The sequence below is a fragment of the Falco cherrug genome, chromosome 5, assembly GCF_023634085.1.
Source record: "Falco cherrug isolate bFalChe1 chromosome 5, bFalChe1.pri, whole genome shotgun sequence".
Lineage (NCBI taxonomy): Eukaryota > Metazoa > Chordata > Aves > Falconiformes > Falconidae > Falco > Falco cherrug.
The window spans coordinates 24,213,933-24,234,527 of NC_073701.1; the positions used below are offsets into that span (position 1 = coordinate 24,213,933).

General features: G+C 41.4%; 1 protein-coding gene across 11 annotated transcripts in view; it reads right to left on the reverse strand.

Annotated features, from left to right (window-relative positions):
* Positions 1 to 1,644: 1,644 nt before the first annotated feature.
* ERC1 (ELKS/RAB6-interacting/CAST family member 1) overlaps positions 1,645 to 20,595 on the reverse strand; it is a 304,473-nt gene continuing 285,522 nt past the window's right edge. For 3 of the 11 annotated variants that reach the window (XM_055711657.1, XM_055711655.1, XM_055711653.1), the window contains 2 exons: positions 19,673 to 19,861; positions 1,645 to 8,361 (listed from right to left, as the gene is read on the reverse strand). In XM_055711657.1, the coding sequence (XP_055567632.1) occupies positions 8,224 to 8,361; positions 19,673 to 19,861 (327 nt within the window). In that variant the 3' untranslated portion in view covers positions 1,645 to 8,223. Of the gene's footprint in view, positions 8,362 to 16,813; positions 18,621 to 19,672; positions 19,862 to 20,595 lie in introns of those variants that run through there. The other 8 variants (XM_055711656.1, XM_055711651.1, XM_055711652.1 and 5 more) reach the window with 5 other exon arrangements.

A 20,595-nucleotide genomic window follows, 5' to 3' on the forward strand; every position in this document is an offset into this window, starting at 1 on the left:
AACCTGATAACGCACAAAAGGGATTTGGCATCTTTGCTTTGTAGTGCGAACTGTGTTATTGTTATGGGCCATCCAAAATGTGAGTCAGCCTGTGGGGATACGGCAGTACAACACACCAAGCAGCCAGAGCTGGTGTGGGCTGAAGCAGCTTGGTTCAGCTCTGCCTGCAGATGTGCTGCTCTCCCTGCAGATGTGCTCTCCTGCTGGCGCTGGCTGCGACTCTTGCCTTTCACTTGTCCTCCTCTTTCGGAAGGACAAGCCATTCAGAAATGGCATTTGTGCTGCTTTCAGAACGACATATACCCTGTTGTACAGCAATTGGTTAAAGTTATGTGGCATAACATAATGGTTTCATTCAGCTGATTTGGACTGTGCTGCAAAAGTCAGGCACACCCTGGCCTGACGGGAATCACGAATCCCCTTCTCAGCCAAAGACGCTCAAGCAAACATAAAACAGACTGGGAACCAAAAGGCCAATGGACTCTTCCTTTCAAAGCTCCCGAGACCCTTAATCCCCACGTATCCTTTTTCCAGATGCCCGATTGAAGCCCAAGTGATCGAACCCCAATTAGCAGAGGGAGGGGAACGTCCAAGCACTGAGATCAGGATGCCTGTTCGTGTCACACATGAAGTCATTCACATGGAAACAGCGAGTCAGGATCTTAAGAGCCCCTTGAACTGATATATCTACAGAAAGCAGAAGGGACAAGGCCAGCAAGAAAGCCCAGAGAAAAGCTGGTTGCACAGACAGACCAAAGGAGGAAGAAATGGAGAGGTTTTAAGAGAGAAGTTGGTTTGAAAGTGTCTCGACTTGGGGAGGTCTGGTCCGCTGGGGCTTCAGGACAGCTGTGGCGAATCTGGTGGAGTGTGTTTAACATGGACATTGTTTTACCAGTGGGACCCTATGTTGCAATGCTATTCTCTTTAGAACAGTTAAAAACGCCAGAAAAATAAGATTTTTACGGTGACATTTCTCAGGCAATTTCCCATGTCCTCAGAACGCGGCTGGAGACTGGACACCGGGTAGAGCCCATTTCCTCCGGCATCGCAGGGGGCATGGCTCATCTTACGTCAGGAAGCAGTGACGCTCCCCTGCTCCCATGGGGACAGGACCCACGTCTGGGTCTCACCAGAAATACACTCTGTAGGACGGCCTTTCTGACCTTTGCACAGTGAGGTTTTCCAGGGACATTATTCCGTAAGATGTGATCCCAACATTGACTCAACAGTGGATGCTCATCTGGGAGTCAGTCACTCAATAGCAATGTTTAAGTCACATTTACTTGGAAAACAGGCAGGAGAGAGGTGAAGGAAACAGCAGACTGCAAACACAGTTGCTGTATCTCCACTTACCTGACCTGTGAAGTCCTGGGCTAACTGGGACACTTCTGTGATTGACAGCCCTGCACCTTCACCACGCAGTCCCAGCGATGCCCATGAGCATTGCCAGGCAGGCGGTGCAGCCGGGACCCCCAGCAGGGTTGTTCCAATGGTGCAGGTGGGCAACACATGGGACCTCAAGCCTGGTGTCAGGGAACAGCCACACAGCCACTCAGCCCTCCTACCTGCCCCCTGCCCCTGCGCACGCAGGAGAGGACACCGAGCAAGACACACCAAAATTCATCGAAATGAAGACACGGCACAGAATTTTTAAATAATTTTATAATTTCCTGATGAACTTAGTCTGTGAATAAAAAAAGAAGAAAAAAAAATGAACAAAGTGTTTATATTATCAAGGCAAAGTTGAATATAACACATTTTCTTTGCAATTTCATTATTCTGTCAGTAACATGACTCCAGCAATAAAACACATACAAGTTGAAGGCAGCGTGCGCACTTGCATCACAGACATCAATGTCTCCCGCTGCTGTTATTTCAAAAAGGAATTCAAGTACACTAGATCCCATCCCCAAAGCCTGTCTGCCCCTCTGCTAAAGTGCAACATGTCTCTTCCAAAGCAAATGAGGGATCTGACTCTGTGGAGTGGATGGAGCAACCCACAGGCTTTTTTAACCCCACAAATGATTTGCGAACCGTGTGTGGCTCTCCTCATTTACTGACTTGGAGGGAAACGGCAGTTTTAGTTTAGTGGGCTTGGAGCAGCATGTTGAGCTAGCACAGAAATTATTCCCCTGTTTGTGGTCCCGTTTGATTCAACCTCTTTCAGCATCTGAACAGATAAAGGCATCTGCCACTAAAGCATCCCCAGATACACTGTAATGAGTGTGTCAGTAAGGGCCAAATGCAGCTGCCCCTGGGCAGGCAGGGAGGACAGAGACTTGGCCATGTCCACGGAGAGCTGGGAAGATGGGGTGGATTAAAGAAGCGATGTCTACCTGTAAAATCTGGCTCAAATTTGGCTTTTAGAGAACCACATTTTATAACAAATACGAGTACACATGACTGATAGAACCGTTTGTTGCCAGTTTCCAAATGGAAAAACAATGTTTTGAACAAAAAACCCCACCAAAACACCGAGAACCTAAGTGGAAATATCTGTTAAAAGCAAAACTAATTGGCTTGATTTTCAAGATCCAAACTAGAAGTGCAAAGCAGGGACAAACAGCGTATGATAAATTTAATATAATACATTCATTTAATGAAATTCTTTACCTAGTCTCATAGGTAAAGCGATTTGTGTGGGGTTTTTTGCTTATGTTACATGCCAGTTTAGCCTCATGTTGTTCCTCTGAAGCACTGCAAGCTGTTGATGCAACCGCAGCAGAAGGTGGCTGCTAGTTTTTTCCTGTACCACAACCTGCTGAGCTGTGTGACCGATACTGGACACAAAGAAATGAAACTTTAATAATGGAACTACACACAACTACCTGCACCAGCCGATCTGCACTTGCATGTGTCCCTGGTATTGACCAGTGTGACTGAGAAGACAGGGAAAATTTGGCCAAAGCATTTGGCCCATTTACATCAGTGGTTCCTGTCTTAAGGGACACCTGGTGTTGATAACTGTGACCAGAGAAGATTGATTTCCAAAATACTGTGTCATTCTGCCCATTTCTGTATTATACGTGTACAGTATAAACCTGGGAAAGCAGGAATTTATACAGGGTTTGTAACATTTCCTAAGAGGCCAAACTGCCTTGGACCTCAAAAGCCTGTGAAAGGCAACTGTTTATAAGCCCACAAATCCTTTTCCATACAATCCCGAGAGGAGGAGTCATGGCTTTGTTGCGCCTTTACTTGAATTCCTTTTGATGAAATTTATTTTTATATATTTTTTAAAACACATCTTTTTCAGTTCTACTACTATCTTTTTTAATCCGACGACAGACACACATCGTTGGTAACTGCCCCAGCCTTAGGACCACACAGACAATATCGACAAGCAGAAAACAAAACAGGAAAAAAACACCCCTGAAAAAGTCAGGAGAGATACTGATGACGGGGTTACAGCACTCACCACACACACTGGAAAAAGTCAGGATTTCTGTGTTTATGCTTTTGACACTAAAAAGTTTTGAAAGAGTTTTTCTTTTTTTTTTTTCTTTTTTTAAAAATAGTCAACAGACACAGCCATTTTGTTCAGAAGGATCTGCTGTTGTGTAAGGTTCCTTCCATTTATGTGGAAAAAACAATTAAAAACATTATTTCATTTAAACCCCCCCCCCCCAACACTCCTTTTCCTCGCTGTGCTGACAAGAGGGGCTGGCAGAGCTGGCCTCGCCAGGCGCGATGCCCCACGACGCCCCGTGCCCAGCCCTCCCCACCCCGCCAGCTTCGCTGGGGCAGTGTTAGTTATCCGCAGCCTTCTGCGCCCTCTCCAGCTCCCCTTTCAGTGCAGGCGTTGAGCTGAGTAAAGGCTTCCTTTAAATATCAGACGCCTTGATTGTACTATTTCCCTTTTACATTTCATCGCAGTCATTTGAGGAATACATGTGTTACTTACGTAGTGAAATTTTTGCTTTAAAATGGTATCAGTGCGTGACTGCTCTACATCCTTTGTAAAGATCCCACCAGTGGAAACGATTGGCAATTAGTACAGCAGTGGGGACTTAACCCTGTCAACCTTTATCAGATGTCAAAATTTCCCAACAAATGGAGCACTAGCAGCAGAATGGGTGGGAATTACAGGGCGAAAGAAAAGAGGTTCCCCTTTTGCTTCAAAAACCAGGGTTATGTCTACGAGATTTATGACATAACTGCTCCCTTGTGCAAAATACCGAGAGCCCCAAAGTACCAGAAAATTTGCTAGAGAAGGGATATTCCAGCCATGCAACCAGAAACGGCACACACAGTTTTGTGCATCACGTCAGACCTTCACCTTCTGTCCCCCGGACTTGGCAAAAATCAGATACTCCAAAGAGGGTTTGGCATTTTCTAGAGGGAAAACTGGTTAGAGGCAGTCAAAATGAGAGAGAACACTAGAAGCTTAGAGCTTCATTTGGGAGCATGCCAGGCAATTCTTCTTCCAATCACAAACAGTGTTCATGCCCTCGCCCTGCAATTTTAGTGTTGTAACATCCTTTTAGTGTTTTACATGAGGCTGGATTCAGAGGAAAATATATACTTGAACTCATGGATATCATGAACAAGCGTGGTTGGGGTGTCAGCTTTTACACTGTACATGGGCTTCAGGCTTCAGTTGGTTTTTAGCCCAAACCCAGCTAAAATGATCTATTTAATTTTCTACAGACAGCTCCTTAAGTCCTTACATCTTTCAGTTTCTCTACAGATGACAGCTTGAAAGAAAAAACTTTCACAGCTCCCATGGCAAACAGAACTTCATTCACCAGGAGAAGAAAAAGCAAGTTTCCCCGGGCTCTCTGGGAAGGGCCCCTGATTTCCGAGAGCTGCTGCATTGCAGGACCACTGTGCTAGGAAACTGCATCTGCCTGGCCGCTGACACTCGGGTATAAGGTTTTAAAAGAGCAGTGGTGGGTCAGGTGACTGGATGAGCATCGCAGTATGTGCACAGATACAGCCCTTCTGCCATGTGTCTGATAAACAATTTCATGATGGGTTATGATAGCAAAATGCCTTTGTTGCCCTAAGGCCCATGGTGCGGCACTCCATACAAGCAAAAAGAAAAAGCTTTCGCTGGTCGCGTTCAGCATTACGCTGTGGCCAGCAGCACCTCCCAAATCTCATAGTTCCTCCAGCTATTCACCACGACAAGACCTCGGTCGACACAGGATCAGCGATATTGCCTGCAACAGTTCAATGGAGATCAAGTCGGATCAAGTCTGTTCCTAAATGAGATCTGCTCTCTCCCTGAAAGCACTTTATTGAGGTCTAAGATTGATGTTTAAGATGGGAAGCCTAGAAGACCTAGAAGATAACAGCTGTTAACGAGAAAAATTGCAAAGGCCCAACAACCCAGATGGGAGGAACAGCAGGTGTGTGGCCGGGAGATAAAAGACCAAATGGCCAGCATGAAAACTAGCCAGGCTTCACAAATCCTCTCAGGGAAGAGGCCGGGAGATGTGTAAACAGGGAGATTCACCTGGCTGCTGACGCATGGATGCTGCACATGCTGTCATGACAGCACCGTGTCTTTGGCTGGGGCATTTTCCACTCTAGAAACGCAGCCACAGGCTGAGTTAAAGACAGAAGAACCAGCACTTTCCTGCCCTGTGTGGGCAATGCAGTAAACCAAGGGAACTGAAGTGATAGCCTGAAGTGGCCACTCCTCGTTCCCATCCCCTCCCCCTGCCTGCAGCAGAAACGCTATCAAGGAGCATCTCAGTGAGAGGTTTACAAGCAGGAGTCATTTGAACCATCGATAAGGGGAATTCCACAGCTTCTCACAGAGGAGGGATTGTTTTACAGCAGGGAACCAGGGCAGCTGGAGATTTGACCATATAAGTTAATGAGATAGTCAGGAGTGGTGGCAGTGGTGTGATGATGTTAGGCTGATGGCTCTGATGCTTTTACAGGTGGCATTAAATTCCTTGAGTGAGTAATTAGGGGTGATGAAGAAAAAGCAAGAGGAAAGATTTCAAAACAACAGCTCCTATCGAAATGTGCTGACTCAAATAATGGGACCAAAGGGGTGGTTCTGGGGTGAGGCACGGCTCAGTGGTACGTACAGTCACTGTCTACGCGCCTTCCGGCGTTCCCCCCTTGCACACATTCGGGTTCCCATTACTCTCCTCACCCATGACAAAAAAAGCTTCAGGCACAGACTGCTACCACAGCAAGAACTAAAGCTACATTTCCTGATTTGCAAAGCACTGGCAGTTCAAAACATGGAAAAGGCGTGAGTCACCTCTTCTTTGGAGACGTACATACTTCTTCCTAGTGATCGCCACGGTTATGGGTCTAGTTCATTCGGCTGAATCATTACGGTAGAATGAATTGGGATGTGATTTTTTTAAAAATCAGATCATTTTCAACAGTCTACAGGTATTTAAGGTTTCAGTTTTACCCCATTTTCAGTGCTTGTTTGAAAAAAAGATGGTACATTTCCCTTAAACTTTTGCTGATTTCCCTTCTACTGGAAGCAATTGGTCACTTCTAAAGATAAAAATAAGGCATGAAAGACCTACAGGGGAGCTGTGCTACAGATTTGAAAGGTGTAAGAAATGCAGTTTTCCTGAAAGTGCTTGGAACATTTTCCTTAGCATAACAGTTTAGGGACTGAGCTCAAAATGTAGTAAGTCACTGCAGGCTCTGAATGGGAGGTTTACTGAGAGAATTCATAATTAGCTAGTGACTAGAAAACTAAGTTTTCTTCCACTGCTGTGTTGATATTTGGTCTCCTTTCACCCTCCCCTCATCTCTTAAGTAATATGAGAAAGCTGAAGGGGAACAACTCCTTTAAGGAGCACATGGGGACGTGTTAAAGGGTTCTGTCCTGCAGATGCCCCCAGACACACATAACCAATGGTAGCCAGGAAAAAACGTGTCTCCCCATTAATGCATAGTCCAAGAACGAACACCCAAGTCCTACTCATAAAATAGGATTCTGACTTTCTACCACAACGACAAACTGACCTGCTATTTCAGGTCATACTACCTATCAGCAGGGGCTTTAACGAGTGTCAAAGATGGATGGGAATGAGACTAAGGCCTCTCATATACATGTAAGAATTGCACTGGTTTAACTAAAGCTGTGATTTTATACCTATCAACTCAGCTGGGTGCCAACTCCAGCAGAGATGCTCTCTTTATAAGAATGGGTTATTGCTCTCAACTCAAATTCATTCTTCGTCAACCTAAGCTAAACCAAAATAAATTAAATTATCATTATAGTAAGAACTATATTACCAATTTACCTAACAGCTTTAAAATCACACTTTCAAGCTAAATGATGCAATTTTTTCATTTACAAAATGGCTAAGACTACTCTGGTGGCAGCTAGTGTTCACGAAGCTATGGCTTGAAAAGTTGGCAATGGACAAGCTATACAAGTTAAAGCTGGAAGCTGACCTGTTGACCACACCTGCTCGAAGGGAGAGAGCTCTCTATAAAAATGAGAAACAGAACTATGATGAGAAACCTCAGCTAAAAAGTCCAAGAAACCAACAGATGAAAACAGTTACCTGAAAAAATGCTCCACTCAGCACTTCAGAGTCAGATCAGTGAACAATAAAAATCAAAGTAAACAGAAAGTACCAGTATGCCTACCTTGTTTCCCAGCTGCTAGATGAAGCGACAAACAGGAAGAAATAGGGAAACTTTCCCCTCTCTCTGTTATTTAAGAACGTAAGAAACATTGAGACAGATAGCAAGACCTGAGCTAGCTAGCTGATGCTGGCCAGGCATAAGTCATTATCAGAGCACACTCAAGTTTGCTTTTAGCACTATGAAATTCAGGATTTCAGCTTTGGGAGGTGGGGTGGGGAGAGAGAAAAAAGCAATAAATGAATGAAAGGCAAGGGCTACCCTACTGCAACCTCGTGGAGAACTAATGCTGCTTGTGTTCAGTGGATCCCCTCTTCTTTGCTCAGTAGACTTGGAAGAGCTCTGCTTAGCTGTATCCAAATGTCACCACCAACAAAGTCAATAGGGAATTGGATTCTAAAGTAAAAGGCAGTGAGAAATTGAATGAAAACATGACTGATTAATCATAGTCTGGAAGAACCTAGAGAGCATCTAGTTTTTAGAGGTTTTTTTTTTTTTTCTTTTGTTTTCTTTGTAAAAGGTGCACCAGAAATTTCTATTCCATTTTTTGTCTTTCACATTCCTCTCCCCTCTCATGGCTCCTTGGACTGACTGGGCTTGGCCACTGGTGGGCTGCTCCGGTGGGGCTAGTGGCCGAGGTCATGATGACTCCTCAAGTGCATTGACGACTTGCTCCAGGATGTCCGGGCAGTGATCTGCTATCTGCTGTAAGATGGCATTGGCAAACTCCTGCAGCTCTGCACTTTCCTTCTCGCCCTTTTCTAACTCATCACGAAGCTGCAAGAAACACACAGAGACATGGTCATTCTTTGCTATTAAATGTGTTCACTGTGTAACAAAGTCTGCCCAGCAGGCTCTGCGCTAAGATAAACCACCACTTTTTGAAAGGGAGTTTGCAGAGGTGAAACATGCTGGGCAGTTCCACGATCAGCACCTTCCCTTGGTGATTCCCTCACCAGAAACTGAATGCTCTCCTCTCTCTTTATTTCACTTCTTCATTCTACATGACCAGGCTTGTGACCTTCCCAGTCAAGGCCATGTCTACATGGGAAAACTAACTGGCTTACCTACTCCTGCATAAGTTGTTCTATGACAAATATAAGAAAAACTTCTGTAGAATGCTTTTCTGAAAGCAACTGTATTCCAGAAGCGCTACAGCATTTTGCCAGTATGTTAACTACTTTGACCTTTATTCATGAACAACAGGATGTTTCACAGGTCATTACTTCAGAATTATCTCCTATACAAAATCAGTAGGAATATTATATAATTATACATAATACACCCAGTGAACCAGAATTCTGATTTTTCTGTGGAATTATTAATTTTCAGAAACTGTGCTTCCTAACTCAGTCGTAAGATGACTATACACCATTATGGTGGAACCTACACAATTTTTGTTTACTAACTCTGCATTTCCTGTTGGATCATTCTTTGGTTAGATTACTATAATCGGCTCAGAACAGGACATGGAACTTCAAAACTTTATCTTATTCACTCTGTCTACAGTCTATTAACTGTTTTTCCAACAAGTGTTACAAACCATGCCACGCAACATTTTGGAGTGTATGTGAACATAGTCTTTAGGTCCAAGCCTAATGCCATTGCCAGAATTAGGGGCCCACTGAGTCTTAATGAAGACCAGGAAACATCTGCCTTCAGTAACCTGTTTATTCGTCCAGCAACCGATAAAATCCATGCTAGCCTGTGAACTGTGCAGAATCTCAAGTAAGGCTGTAATTTGTGCAAACATTTTAGGGATTACTGTACTCACAGTGGTCTAAAGAACTAACAGAACAAGAAGAAGCAGCATCTCTTACTAGACAGATGACATAGCTATGCAGATTGGATAAGCTTTCAAGCAGATAACTCTTTCACATACTATATAATCAAAAAACTCTTTCTGTTTTTCCAATGATATGATTTTCTTCAAATAAATTATATACCCTATGAATATGACAAGCATATCTGTAGCACGTACATACGCTTAGATGGATTCTGAAGTTTATTGCAAGCTTCTGCATCCAAAGTTCTTTGTCACTGTGAGCAGCTGTAGCAACTAGCTTATCTACACTCGAACCTTCTTCTAAATTTGGTTTTTTTTCCAGTATTATGTCAGTCCTGTAACATTTCTCATTCTTAAGTGATTAATATTTTTATTGGAACTCTACTGTGTTGATATATGATATGGAAAGAATGTCAAATTGGCATTTTTTGTCCCTGAAGAGATAACTGGTCATCACTATACACATTTCTTGATCTGTATTTCGTACTTCTGTAACACTGCTCGTTGTAGATTTTAAAAAGAGAGAACTGTCAGGCAGCTGGACAACAGGGATTATTTCACCACTGTAAGAGCACAGCACAGTGGGAAAGGTTATACTTCTACAATCAGAATTCTAATCAGATACAACAGTATGTCTCTGTTTAGTGATGGCATCAAGCAAAGCATAGGAGATTGTTACTGCAAGAAATACTGTGTAAAACCAAACAGCCCAAGAATCACTAAAGAATAAATATAAATGCTTTTTAAGGAAGTTATGGTACAGACTTCTGTAGACAAAAGTGAGAGAAAGGAAATTAAAAGGGTAAGCCTGCTACACTATTCCCTTTACTAGGCAGGGTAGCATATAGTAAATTATTTGGGCTTTGCGTGCTGAATGTTAGTTTAATGTGTTCTTATGTGCTTTGTTCCTACTGGCTGCCATACTCACAGAACAGCTATACGAATCTGAGAGGGGCTCATGCCAAGAATCACAATACAAAAGCAACCTGATCCTGCTCTGCGGAGCCGGGGAAGTGGGGAAAACGAGAGGGAGGGGAGCACTCCAGGCTCTGTAAGGGCTCTCGGGGGAGAAGGGGGGGAATTCAACAGTAACCCATAATGGTTCAGGAACAGCACGCTGTGGATAGGCGATTAGCCTGGTTCCAACAGCCTAGCAGAGTTATTAGTTGGAAACTTGCAATGGATGGATAAGCCTAAAGCAGGACTGAAAGAGTCAGCACAGCCAGCTAGGAGCAGTGCTGGATTAAAAACCAGGAGAGTGGGTTTCAGGGACTACTTCTGACTCTCCGGTTGCTCAGCCTAGCGAAACCCCAGCGGTTCAGGCAGCCTGCAAAGCCCCTAACCGCAGGTACATTCACAGGACTGGTTTAAGCATTGAATCCTGAGGCAGGGCTGCCTGGCTTCTCGGGCCAGCGCAAAGACTTCACGGTGCCGTTCATCAGAAGGGTGGGAGGTCGTGGGGGCCGGGAGAGACAGCACAGCAAGTAACGGGAGAAGAAGCCAACGATGTCATTCTGCTTTTCTTCATCCGGCTCCTGCAAGGGGCCGCGCTCCCGGCCCAGAGGAGAACCAGGAGAGGGCAGTGTTAGCAGGGAAAGCAGGGCCCGGCTCCCTGCCGGTCCCGCACCACCACCTGCCCGGCCAGCGTCCCTCCAACAGCATCCCTCCTCCCGGCGTTCCAGCCAAATGCTCCAGCTGAAGCTCCAGGAAAGGACAAAGCAATTAAATAATCCAACATAGAAGCAGCTCAAAGAGATTAATCTTCAAAACTGAAAGGAGGTTGGTGGACGAGGGAGAATCCTGCAGGATGTTGTCTTCAGCAGGGCAGTAATGCAAAGTCGGTGATGTCCCAGTTTCTCGCTGCACTACTCAGCATTTATGTATTTATAAGATTCCTTATAAAATCAAGGTAAGCCCAACAAAATAAGCCCATGCCAAAGCTAAAATAAATGACATGCAATCAAAGAAAAGTAGCCAACTTAACCAGATGAAGACAACATTTCCAAGAAATAAGTTTTTGACCATCAAGAGCCCAAAACGAGACAGCTCTGAATGCTGAAGGCCAGCAGTGCTTTGCAAATTAGTGCAGACAGAAAGTCTACACAGCTGGCTGGCAGATGTCTGTGATGAAATGTCTGAAAAAAAGTAGCAATGATAGCCTTGTGTTGAGTTTGCTAGCTTCAGAACATCTAGGTTTAATAATGTGATTTCTACTTAAACAAAGACATCTTAATTGACTATGTGGCTGGTTGCAGCATTTCTGTATCATGTATGTCATCTCCGTTCACGTCATTCCTTTCAGAAACAGCTGTGACCAGCATACGTCACTCCTCATTCAGACAAGCTCCTTAATGGGGAACATCCCGTTCACCATGGTTTAACTTGATTCACCTAGATGTTTGGCAGTCCAAATTTTAGGGAAGTTTCTTCAAAAGTATTACTATCAATTCTGCTCCTGGTTTCCCGTATTTTCTTCTTCTTAATGTAAATGAAAATGGTGTTATCTTCCCTGTGCCGTTTTTATAAAAAAATGGAGGAGTTTTAACAGTCCTTTTTTTGTTGGCACTTTCAGCTGAGGATATGAGGAGATTCATGCACTTGCCTCATAGAAATGACCAAAAAAGAGAAGGCAAGGCCAGATATATTTGCCTGGCCGATGACAAGTAAAAGCAGACAGCTCAGAAAGTAAAGGACAGTAAGGACCTCAGAAGTGCTTCATAGTATTCATACTTTATCTTTCAAAAGAAGAACAGAAAGGACCTTCAGCATCTCAGGGGAATGGAAGATTGCAGATAACCTGCAGTAGATTCAGACACCTTTCAACACTGCTGCCTTCCTTCCTGGGTTTAGAGTAAGTCACGATAGAAATACTTTTCCATTTATAGTTAAACTCCATCAGTGAAAAAAAATCTCAAGTGGTTCACCATGAAGGTAGCTGGCATTGTGCTTCTCTAGTCCAAGATATTCTAGAACTTATTTAAAGATTAATTGATGTTCAGAGGGAAGATAACTTCATTGTTAATAGGATGCTATGGTTTTATATGCACACTAGGTGAACTGTGGTGCTGTTCCACAGAAGCTTTGTGGCCTTTGCTTATGCCATAATGTAAACAAGGAAATATTAAGCTAAGATCCTTTAAAACTTATTTAAATGGAGGAGGCTTACTCCCCAAAGTGTTATTTTCCTGTCATTAACAATTCCACAAAAACAGTGATGAAAAAAGGCAAACAAAAATAAAGTAGTGTTTAATCTCAGGCTATGGACAGTAAAACTGAAAAAAGAATATGAGAGCAGCACCAAAAAAAAAGAAGTTAACTGCAGGACTTCTACAAGGCTACAACACTGGGATCTGGAATTACATTTTTACAAAGTTTAGGGGTTTCTGGATCAGGCTATGGTTAATCTGAAAAATACATTTAGTAACACAAATAAGCATCAAAAAAATTCATCTGATTTAATCTTAACCTTTGTTTTGTCTCAAGTTAAACTACACTGTATCTCAGGCAAATGGTTAAGAGCTTTTGCATCTTCCCAGACCAAGCAGCGTAAACGTGCGTTTTTGAAGTAGTGACAGCCAATTACATACAAACCTTTATTTCTAATTACAGACTTATAAAAGGTCCAAAAGAAAGGGTTAGGAATATGGAAATCCCAGTCTGCCAAGCTTCAAACAAACAAACAAAAATTATGTAGACCCTTAAATAGTTTTGCTCTATCTGGAAATTTTTGGTTTTATGTTAGCTTTTCCAAAATATTTAAAAACACATGCATTTAAAAATTAAAGTAAAATTTCAGATTAAACATTCTGTCTTGTCTTTTAAAATAATGTAAACTTTAAAAATATTTTAAAATATATTCAAATGCATTTGGATAGATTTTACAATCACTTTTGAAAAAACCCTGAAAAAAATTGTTGAGGGCTCTTGCACCATGTATTTGAAATAACTTTGCACATGGGATTTACCTGGCATTCCTGAGCATCTCTAAGCTTTGTGAATAGCAGAAATATTATTATTTCTTTGGTAATGAATGAACTTCAGAATTATATAAATGAGAGGAAGGAACAAAGTAAATGCCAGTAAGTTGTACTTTGCGTTTGAATGGAGATATTTTCCTGCAAATCCTGCACTTGCAGATAATATGTCCATCCTCCAGCAACAGCAGCAGTCATTTCAGTCAGAGGATGGTTTTCTGTTCATGTAAATTGTGGTGTACATTATACAATGAAAATTCATGCTGCTATAGTGTATGAAAGTTGTTATACTGTGGCTAAGCAGAACAAATAATAATCACTGGCTGTAACACAGGGCTACCTGCTAGGGCCAGGCCCCACTGACCTAAGCATGCACAATAATGGCAAACCCCACAACCCTAATCCATACCAACCCACAATTCTGCACCTGAAAGGGACTGTGAAAAAGAGTCAGGCAGCTACTTCTTCTAGTTTCAGCCGCAATGCATTAACCAAGGTGTCAGTTTACTCTCTCGAAGCCGGACTGCTAGATGCTGCCAGAATTACTCTGATGCACACCTCATGCTGGGCTTGTACGTTGCCCTTTGCTTTCTCTGCTGATGTACCAAACCTCTGTGTCCCCACAGGGACTCTGCCCGTTCAGTCAAGGCAGTACCCCATTGCCACAAACACAGGGAAAATTCACCTGTCTACAAGGCAAATCTTAAATACCTCCCTTACATGTCCTAGCTGATGAGTTTCAAAAATTTTAAACTGTTGGGACAGAGAGTAGGCAGGCAGCTGTGGTTTTGTACCTGCACAGCACAAAACAGAGAAGAAAGGCCAGCGCAGGAAGTACTTCAATGACGTGATGAAGTTACACGCATCCAGCTATTTCAAGATCAGAGCTGGAGCCCTGTCTACTCTTTCCACATTACTTACTTCTCTTCAAGAGAAATTTCTGTTAGTTTTCTTTATTACGAAGTCATGGAGAATCCTGTTAGTGCTGAAATTGCTGTCAGATATTCCAGGAAAGAAATTTCCATGGAATATTTTGGTAATAACTCAGGTTGGTACACCATCTGTTTGTAGGAACTGCTTGAAATGAGACATATCACACACACAAAATCCACTTGACCATGTCCTGAAAGCCATGTTTTCCCCTTTATATTGCTTTTCAAGTTAGGAATAGTTAGTATTACTGATTGATACTATACATTTTAATTAAAATTAGCAATTCCATGCACAAATAATAATGGATAGTTGCATTATGGATATGGTCAATTTATGGATAATGTTTGTGACCTCATCCAGTATTTAAAAACTATGACACTGATCCTAAGTTCTCATCTTCACCCAAAACATTAATTTAATATAAAAGTTTGATAAATTGTAATAATTTTAGAGAGTCCCTATATCCATTACTGTCTCAACTAAACTCAGGAAATACATTTGCACACGAAGGATATCAATTGTTGCAATCGTTATTTCTAATTTCTAACAGAGACCAGAAGTGGGCTGTTTAACTTTAAATACATTATGCATTCCCGTAAGATTACAAATTAAAAATAAATGACATAAATCAGGTGGGGAAGATAACAAGCTAATGGAAGAGCAGTCAGAGAAGGAAGACAGGGTAAACTCTGAAGTAATAGAGTAATTTAGAATGACTAAATGCAAAACATGGCAGAGAATTTCTTTACAGAAACTAAATGAGTAATTTCGCATAGATGATACAGAAGCGAGAGCACAAGTGGAATCTGAATAAAGTAGGACACAGGATGTTTATAAAATCACTATTTGTAATTTAGAGTAAACTTTATACCACTTACGGTATTGTTTGTATAACAAACCAAAATGTGTTTTTAATACTTTCAAAATTCAGCAAGCATATATGCAATTTTACAATGGAATTTGAAAGCTATATACATGTCCTTTCATACAAAAAGCTCAACATTAACTTTGCCGAGAGTAAAATGTGAATTATGTGTGATGTAAGTTATGCTCCTTGGAACCAAGCCATGACTATTTAGCTGATCCAGCAGGTTGGAGTGATACAGTGAAGCAACATTATCACCTTTTTCCTTCCTCTGCTGTGAGCAGTTGAGCAGAAGAAACATTCCTGGTTTCTTGGGAGAGGATTAGTAAGCAGGAATCCCTAGATGGCCTGTGCTTTGGCTGAAGCTGCTACACAGGGAGAGGGAAGACAACTTTTCTTTACTACAAAGGCTCTTCTATGACTATAAAGATTTTTCCAAAGCGCCTCTCTGTGTAACTCACAGCCAAAGCAGTCGAAGGTGCAACACTGTGTTAGCAGTGGGGTGAGACAACCTCCCACAGCAGGTGTTTTCTGAGAGAGTATCTCATGGAAATGTATCTGCCCAGGTCTCTAAGGCTGCTGTTGATGCCCAGGTCACAATGTAAATGTGGCTAGAAACACCTCTGGGGAAAAAGGAACTTATCAGCTGTGCGGGGAAAAAATGGTGCTTGCCAGCCAGCAGAACTGGCAGGACCCTCAGTAGCCTGGATGAAGCCAGGACATGCTGGACATGGCTGGGAAGAGCCACTGACAGCTGGGAGCCAGGGAGCAAAATGCCTTCTCCTCCTCCTCTGACGGTTAAGAAAATTATTTTAATCAGATAGGTCCTCTTCTGTTGGAAGAAATACTTTTTCAGAATGACTGTCACTGTAGGACCCATTGCAAATAAGAAGCTCTCCATAATATGAGGTTCTGCATATTTTAGAGCTGGATTTGAAGCAGTAAGAAACATTTGTAATAGTGCTTAAGCTATTAATGGAATGCTGTTGCCTACTACTAATATCTGGTTGTTCTGTTTTGTTGTCTTTTTTTTATTTTCTTGTATTGCTGCCTTCCAACCACACCACAGAACACCACTACCACCATACTTAAATGATTTTCAGCAAGTACCTGTTTCAACTCCATTTTTTCCTTTTGTAAAGGTAAGAGAAAAACAAAAACCAAACTATAAATAAATATGGGGACCATATCATTATGTTCTTAATGTCATTTCCTTTCATACAGAAATAAAATCCCTCACTGAAAGGCAACTATCTGAAATGTGAAATGTTGCAGTAGTTCTACAGAGCCCAAGAATATTAACATAATGATACGTTTAAGACAAAGTGAAAGAAAATATTGTATTTAATAGAAATTGCTAGGATAAGGCAGTTATTTGTGATGAATGAATGGAGTTTTTATTTCTCAGTGTTGAGACTTGGAACATTCTTCCTTCCTTCTGGTAACTTCAATTTTTTAATAAGAAAGGTTGAACAGGACATGAACCGGTCAAAGAAGGACAGTTCCAGAAACACTGCTGGTTAACTTCTTTGAGGACACTGGGTCAGAACTACTGACCCAAAAGAATATTTTCCACCACATGAATAACTTAATGACATGGTTCCAAGCACTGTAGATACTTTATTGTCCAAAACTTAAGTCTAGTATACTAGTTTAGATTAGGTTTTGAGATACCATATACTCATAGAATACTGGCTTCAGGCCTTCATTACAAATGGACCAAAATTTTATTACAGCAAGTCAGCTTCACAAAATGTCTTTGATAAAATGCCAGCAAAGAATGGTATAGCATCTTGGCCCCATATTCTGATTAAAATCAACTGAAGTCACTAAGGGCTATAGCTGAATTTAATGGTAGCATAAAGAAACTATTATACATGAGAGGTATCAATTATCAGTCAAACTCTGAGAGTCCACAAAATTATTTATGTGGCAATACATTCTCCTTAGAACCATGATGTTGATGCTGGCAGATGCTTTTCAAACAACTTGTACATTAGTTTCTGTCGGTCACTGTGGATGTGCTGGAAGAGTGAAAAGCTTACATTTACTTCATACACTAGTTTTACCTACCAGAAGAAGCCACAGAAAACTCCTACTATGTGCAACTGAGCCTCCCCAGCAGGTCTGAGACACCTACACAGTATATTTGCTATGATGAAACACAGCAGGATCAACCTTTGCCAGTAATAGTTGCTGCAGTGAGAAATCACAGCTCCAAAAGCAGCAGTATGAAAATGATTTCTCAACTATTTATCAAAAAACCCACCAAACCGAAGTAAATAATCTCATTGGTGAGAAATGGATACATTGGCATCATTCTTAAATATTATTGGTGTTCAGTGAAATGTATCCTCCCTAATCATGTTAGCACTTCTTAACACTCAAGAGGATTAATTTTTTCCCACTGAGGCTTGTGAAGCATTATCTACAGAAGATCATATTAGAAGGGACAGGAGTGAATTTAATGCACTGGATTTGAAGTAATTTACAAAACTCATTAAAATTCCAAAGATGCAAAATGAGTATTCTGTGATGGGCTTCTGCGAATCTGGAGTGCTGATTCCCACCCCCCATGGGAATCCTTTAAGCACAAAGGAAATTCCACAGTTAGAAACAGAAAAGCTCCACGACTTAAATGAAAAATCTGCTTTGTAAATTGAAATATATCATTAGTTTGTGTTTTCAACTGAAGCTTGCTAAATACAATCTAAGTGAGTATGGGAAAGCAGAAGAGACTGCTACATTTTATTTTAGCAGATGCTAGTTATGCATGGGAATCACAAATGGAGTAGCAAATTTAAAAAACTGTGGCGACAGCAATGCAGAATTAAGACAATAATGGGAGGGGATGGAAAAATACATTTTTTCCTCTTCTCCAGGACAACTTAGATAATACTTTTTGTCACAATTTATACTTAAATGCTTTCTTTACTCTGTAATCCATAAATGTTGCTAATGAACTAGCAAAGTTTGAATTAGCAATATTATATTTTTTTTAGACCAGTAAACAGAACTGGAAAAAACAGATGCTCTTTTGGGCTGATTGTCTATTCAGAAGAACCTGCCAAAGAAAGCCTTTTCTGTTTTCTTTACCTACATCTCTTGATAAAATAGAAGACATCACCTACCCTCACAGGTCCTGATTATATTCAAAGACCATCACAGCTATAACAAACCAGTTAGTTTATTTCAGGGATATCCAAGCTTTGTCCACATCCAGCCTCTACTTTTGTTTCCAGAGGTGCCTCCCATATGTACTACAGGGTTTGTCATCCACTGCTTCATCCCAATCTGACAAATATAGAGATCAACTGTCCTTTACCATCAAGGCCCTGTTACAGGCATATTTACCTCCAGAGGTCTGCTCTTCTTTCTGAATTGTTACACATGCTTCTGTTGGCTTCCAGTAATTTGGCTGCTGAGCTGCTCTCTCCAAGTTTTGGATTAAAATTGGCTCAAGACGGTGTTCACTGACCTGCAAATGCACTTTTAACTATATAGGCCTTAGACTAGTTTGTGTGCATGCTGGATAGAGTTTGGTATAGACATATGAAAGTGAATAATTCAGTGAAAGAATTGGCATTATAATCCAAAGTCAGGGTCAAAAAGACAAAGTCAGTCACATTTATTTCTGGTACAAGTTCCTTACAGTAGTGTAACTAAAAAAAAACAAGCTCAAAAGCATTCAATAATATAGGAGTAAAATTTAAAAAACCTGAAATGAGAAATAAGAAGAAATGAGAAAAAAAGGGTTGTGGGGAATGATGAATTATAGTCCAAAATCAAGAGATAAAAACAACCAGCAAAGGGAATAAGGAAGGCAGGACATCACTAGAGCTGGGAAAAAGGAAGATTATTTCAGTAGTTGTTCAGTGGCTAGATTAACGGTCTCTGTAGAGACTTTATCGGACAAGCTTTTATTAAACCTTTTCAATTCTGTATTCCAGATTTCCTGGAAATACAGTATTGGACTTCTGAAATCACTGTGTGTGTGTCTATGTGTGCATAAGCGTGGGGGTATTGCATCTAGTACACTGGGTCCAAATCTTGATTTAGGTATCCAGATAAGGTGGTAAGCAGAAAAAATTACTGGCAGAACTTACTGTAACAGAAGATAAGGACATCGTATTCATTTACATGAAGTCACTCATAAAAATGTGCTAATTAAAATATAAATGGTTACTGTCATTAAAAAAATATTTAAGACCTCTGTGACTACAGTAAGTTATAGAGAGCAGCTAAAATTTGTTAACAGGTAAAACATGGCAAAAGTGGTATCTTGCAGTTTGATTTCCCACGAGTGTGTAGATGCATGGCCTCAAATACAGCTAAAAGAACAGATCAGATTCCATAATAAGTGTCAGTGATACAAAAAATTACTGACTCCTCCGATCAGCTCAAGAGTGGAACATTGCTACCTGTTTTCACCACTTACAGAATGGTTTCCCAACGTTTCGGTGTGGCACATCAGTAAGACCTACATCAACAGTTCAGGCCCTTGTTCAGAACTTCAGATGACACACTCACCTGCTCTGGGGTCATCTTCTGCAGCTCTTTTTCCCAAGCTGCCCGGTCATCATCCAGGTGGTAGGAAGCAGGTGGGGTGAGTCCACGCAGAATCAGGGGATCACGGTCATGGCAGAGGGCTGTCAGATGTCCAATGTACAACTTCAACTTGCTGCGATTCTGATCAAGTTCTAAGAGGGGTTGAATTATCTGCAATAAGAGAACAGAAACAGTGAGGAACAGCCTGAGACCCAAGCATTGGTGAAGGCAAAGACCAGTCTCTAAATTACAATCTTGTTCAGCTTCATACTGGAAGGAACTTGAACACCCTCTCTCCCTCCCAGTACTGCCATCCCATGACCCAGCAACCATCTAGCTGAAGCAGAAAGAAACCAAGCACACTAGGGGAAGGAGGTGTGGTGATGACAGCTGTCCGATTAATATAGGAAATAATGATGATATGGGTGAAAAATGAAACAATATTAAATTGAATGCATTAACTCTTCTGACTATCCAGCAGTGCTTCAGTCAATTATTTCAACTCCCTGCTTTAGGGAAAATTAATTTTTCTGATAACAGGTGTCTGTCCACAACTAAGGCAATGGCAATGTAGATTTTAACTCATTTTGCCAACAAACATTTCATTGTAACTTAAGTATGCAATAAACATGTTCTTACTAAAGAGAATGGTTTAAAATGATGCCAAGATGTGGCACTTAGGGACATGGTTTTGTGGAGGACTTGGCAGTGCTGTGTTAATGGCTGGACTCCGTGATCTTAAAGGTCTTTTCAAATCTAAACAATTCTGTTATCCTATGATTCTACTTTCTAAGATGAATGTACCTCTACTGTAGAAATTGGATAGAGACATATCTTCACCAGAAAGTTAACATACAGTTTTCTATAATCTTTTCTAAAGTTAAGATATAGTCTTCTGTAATTTT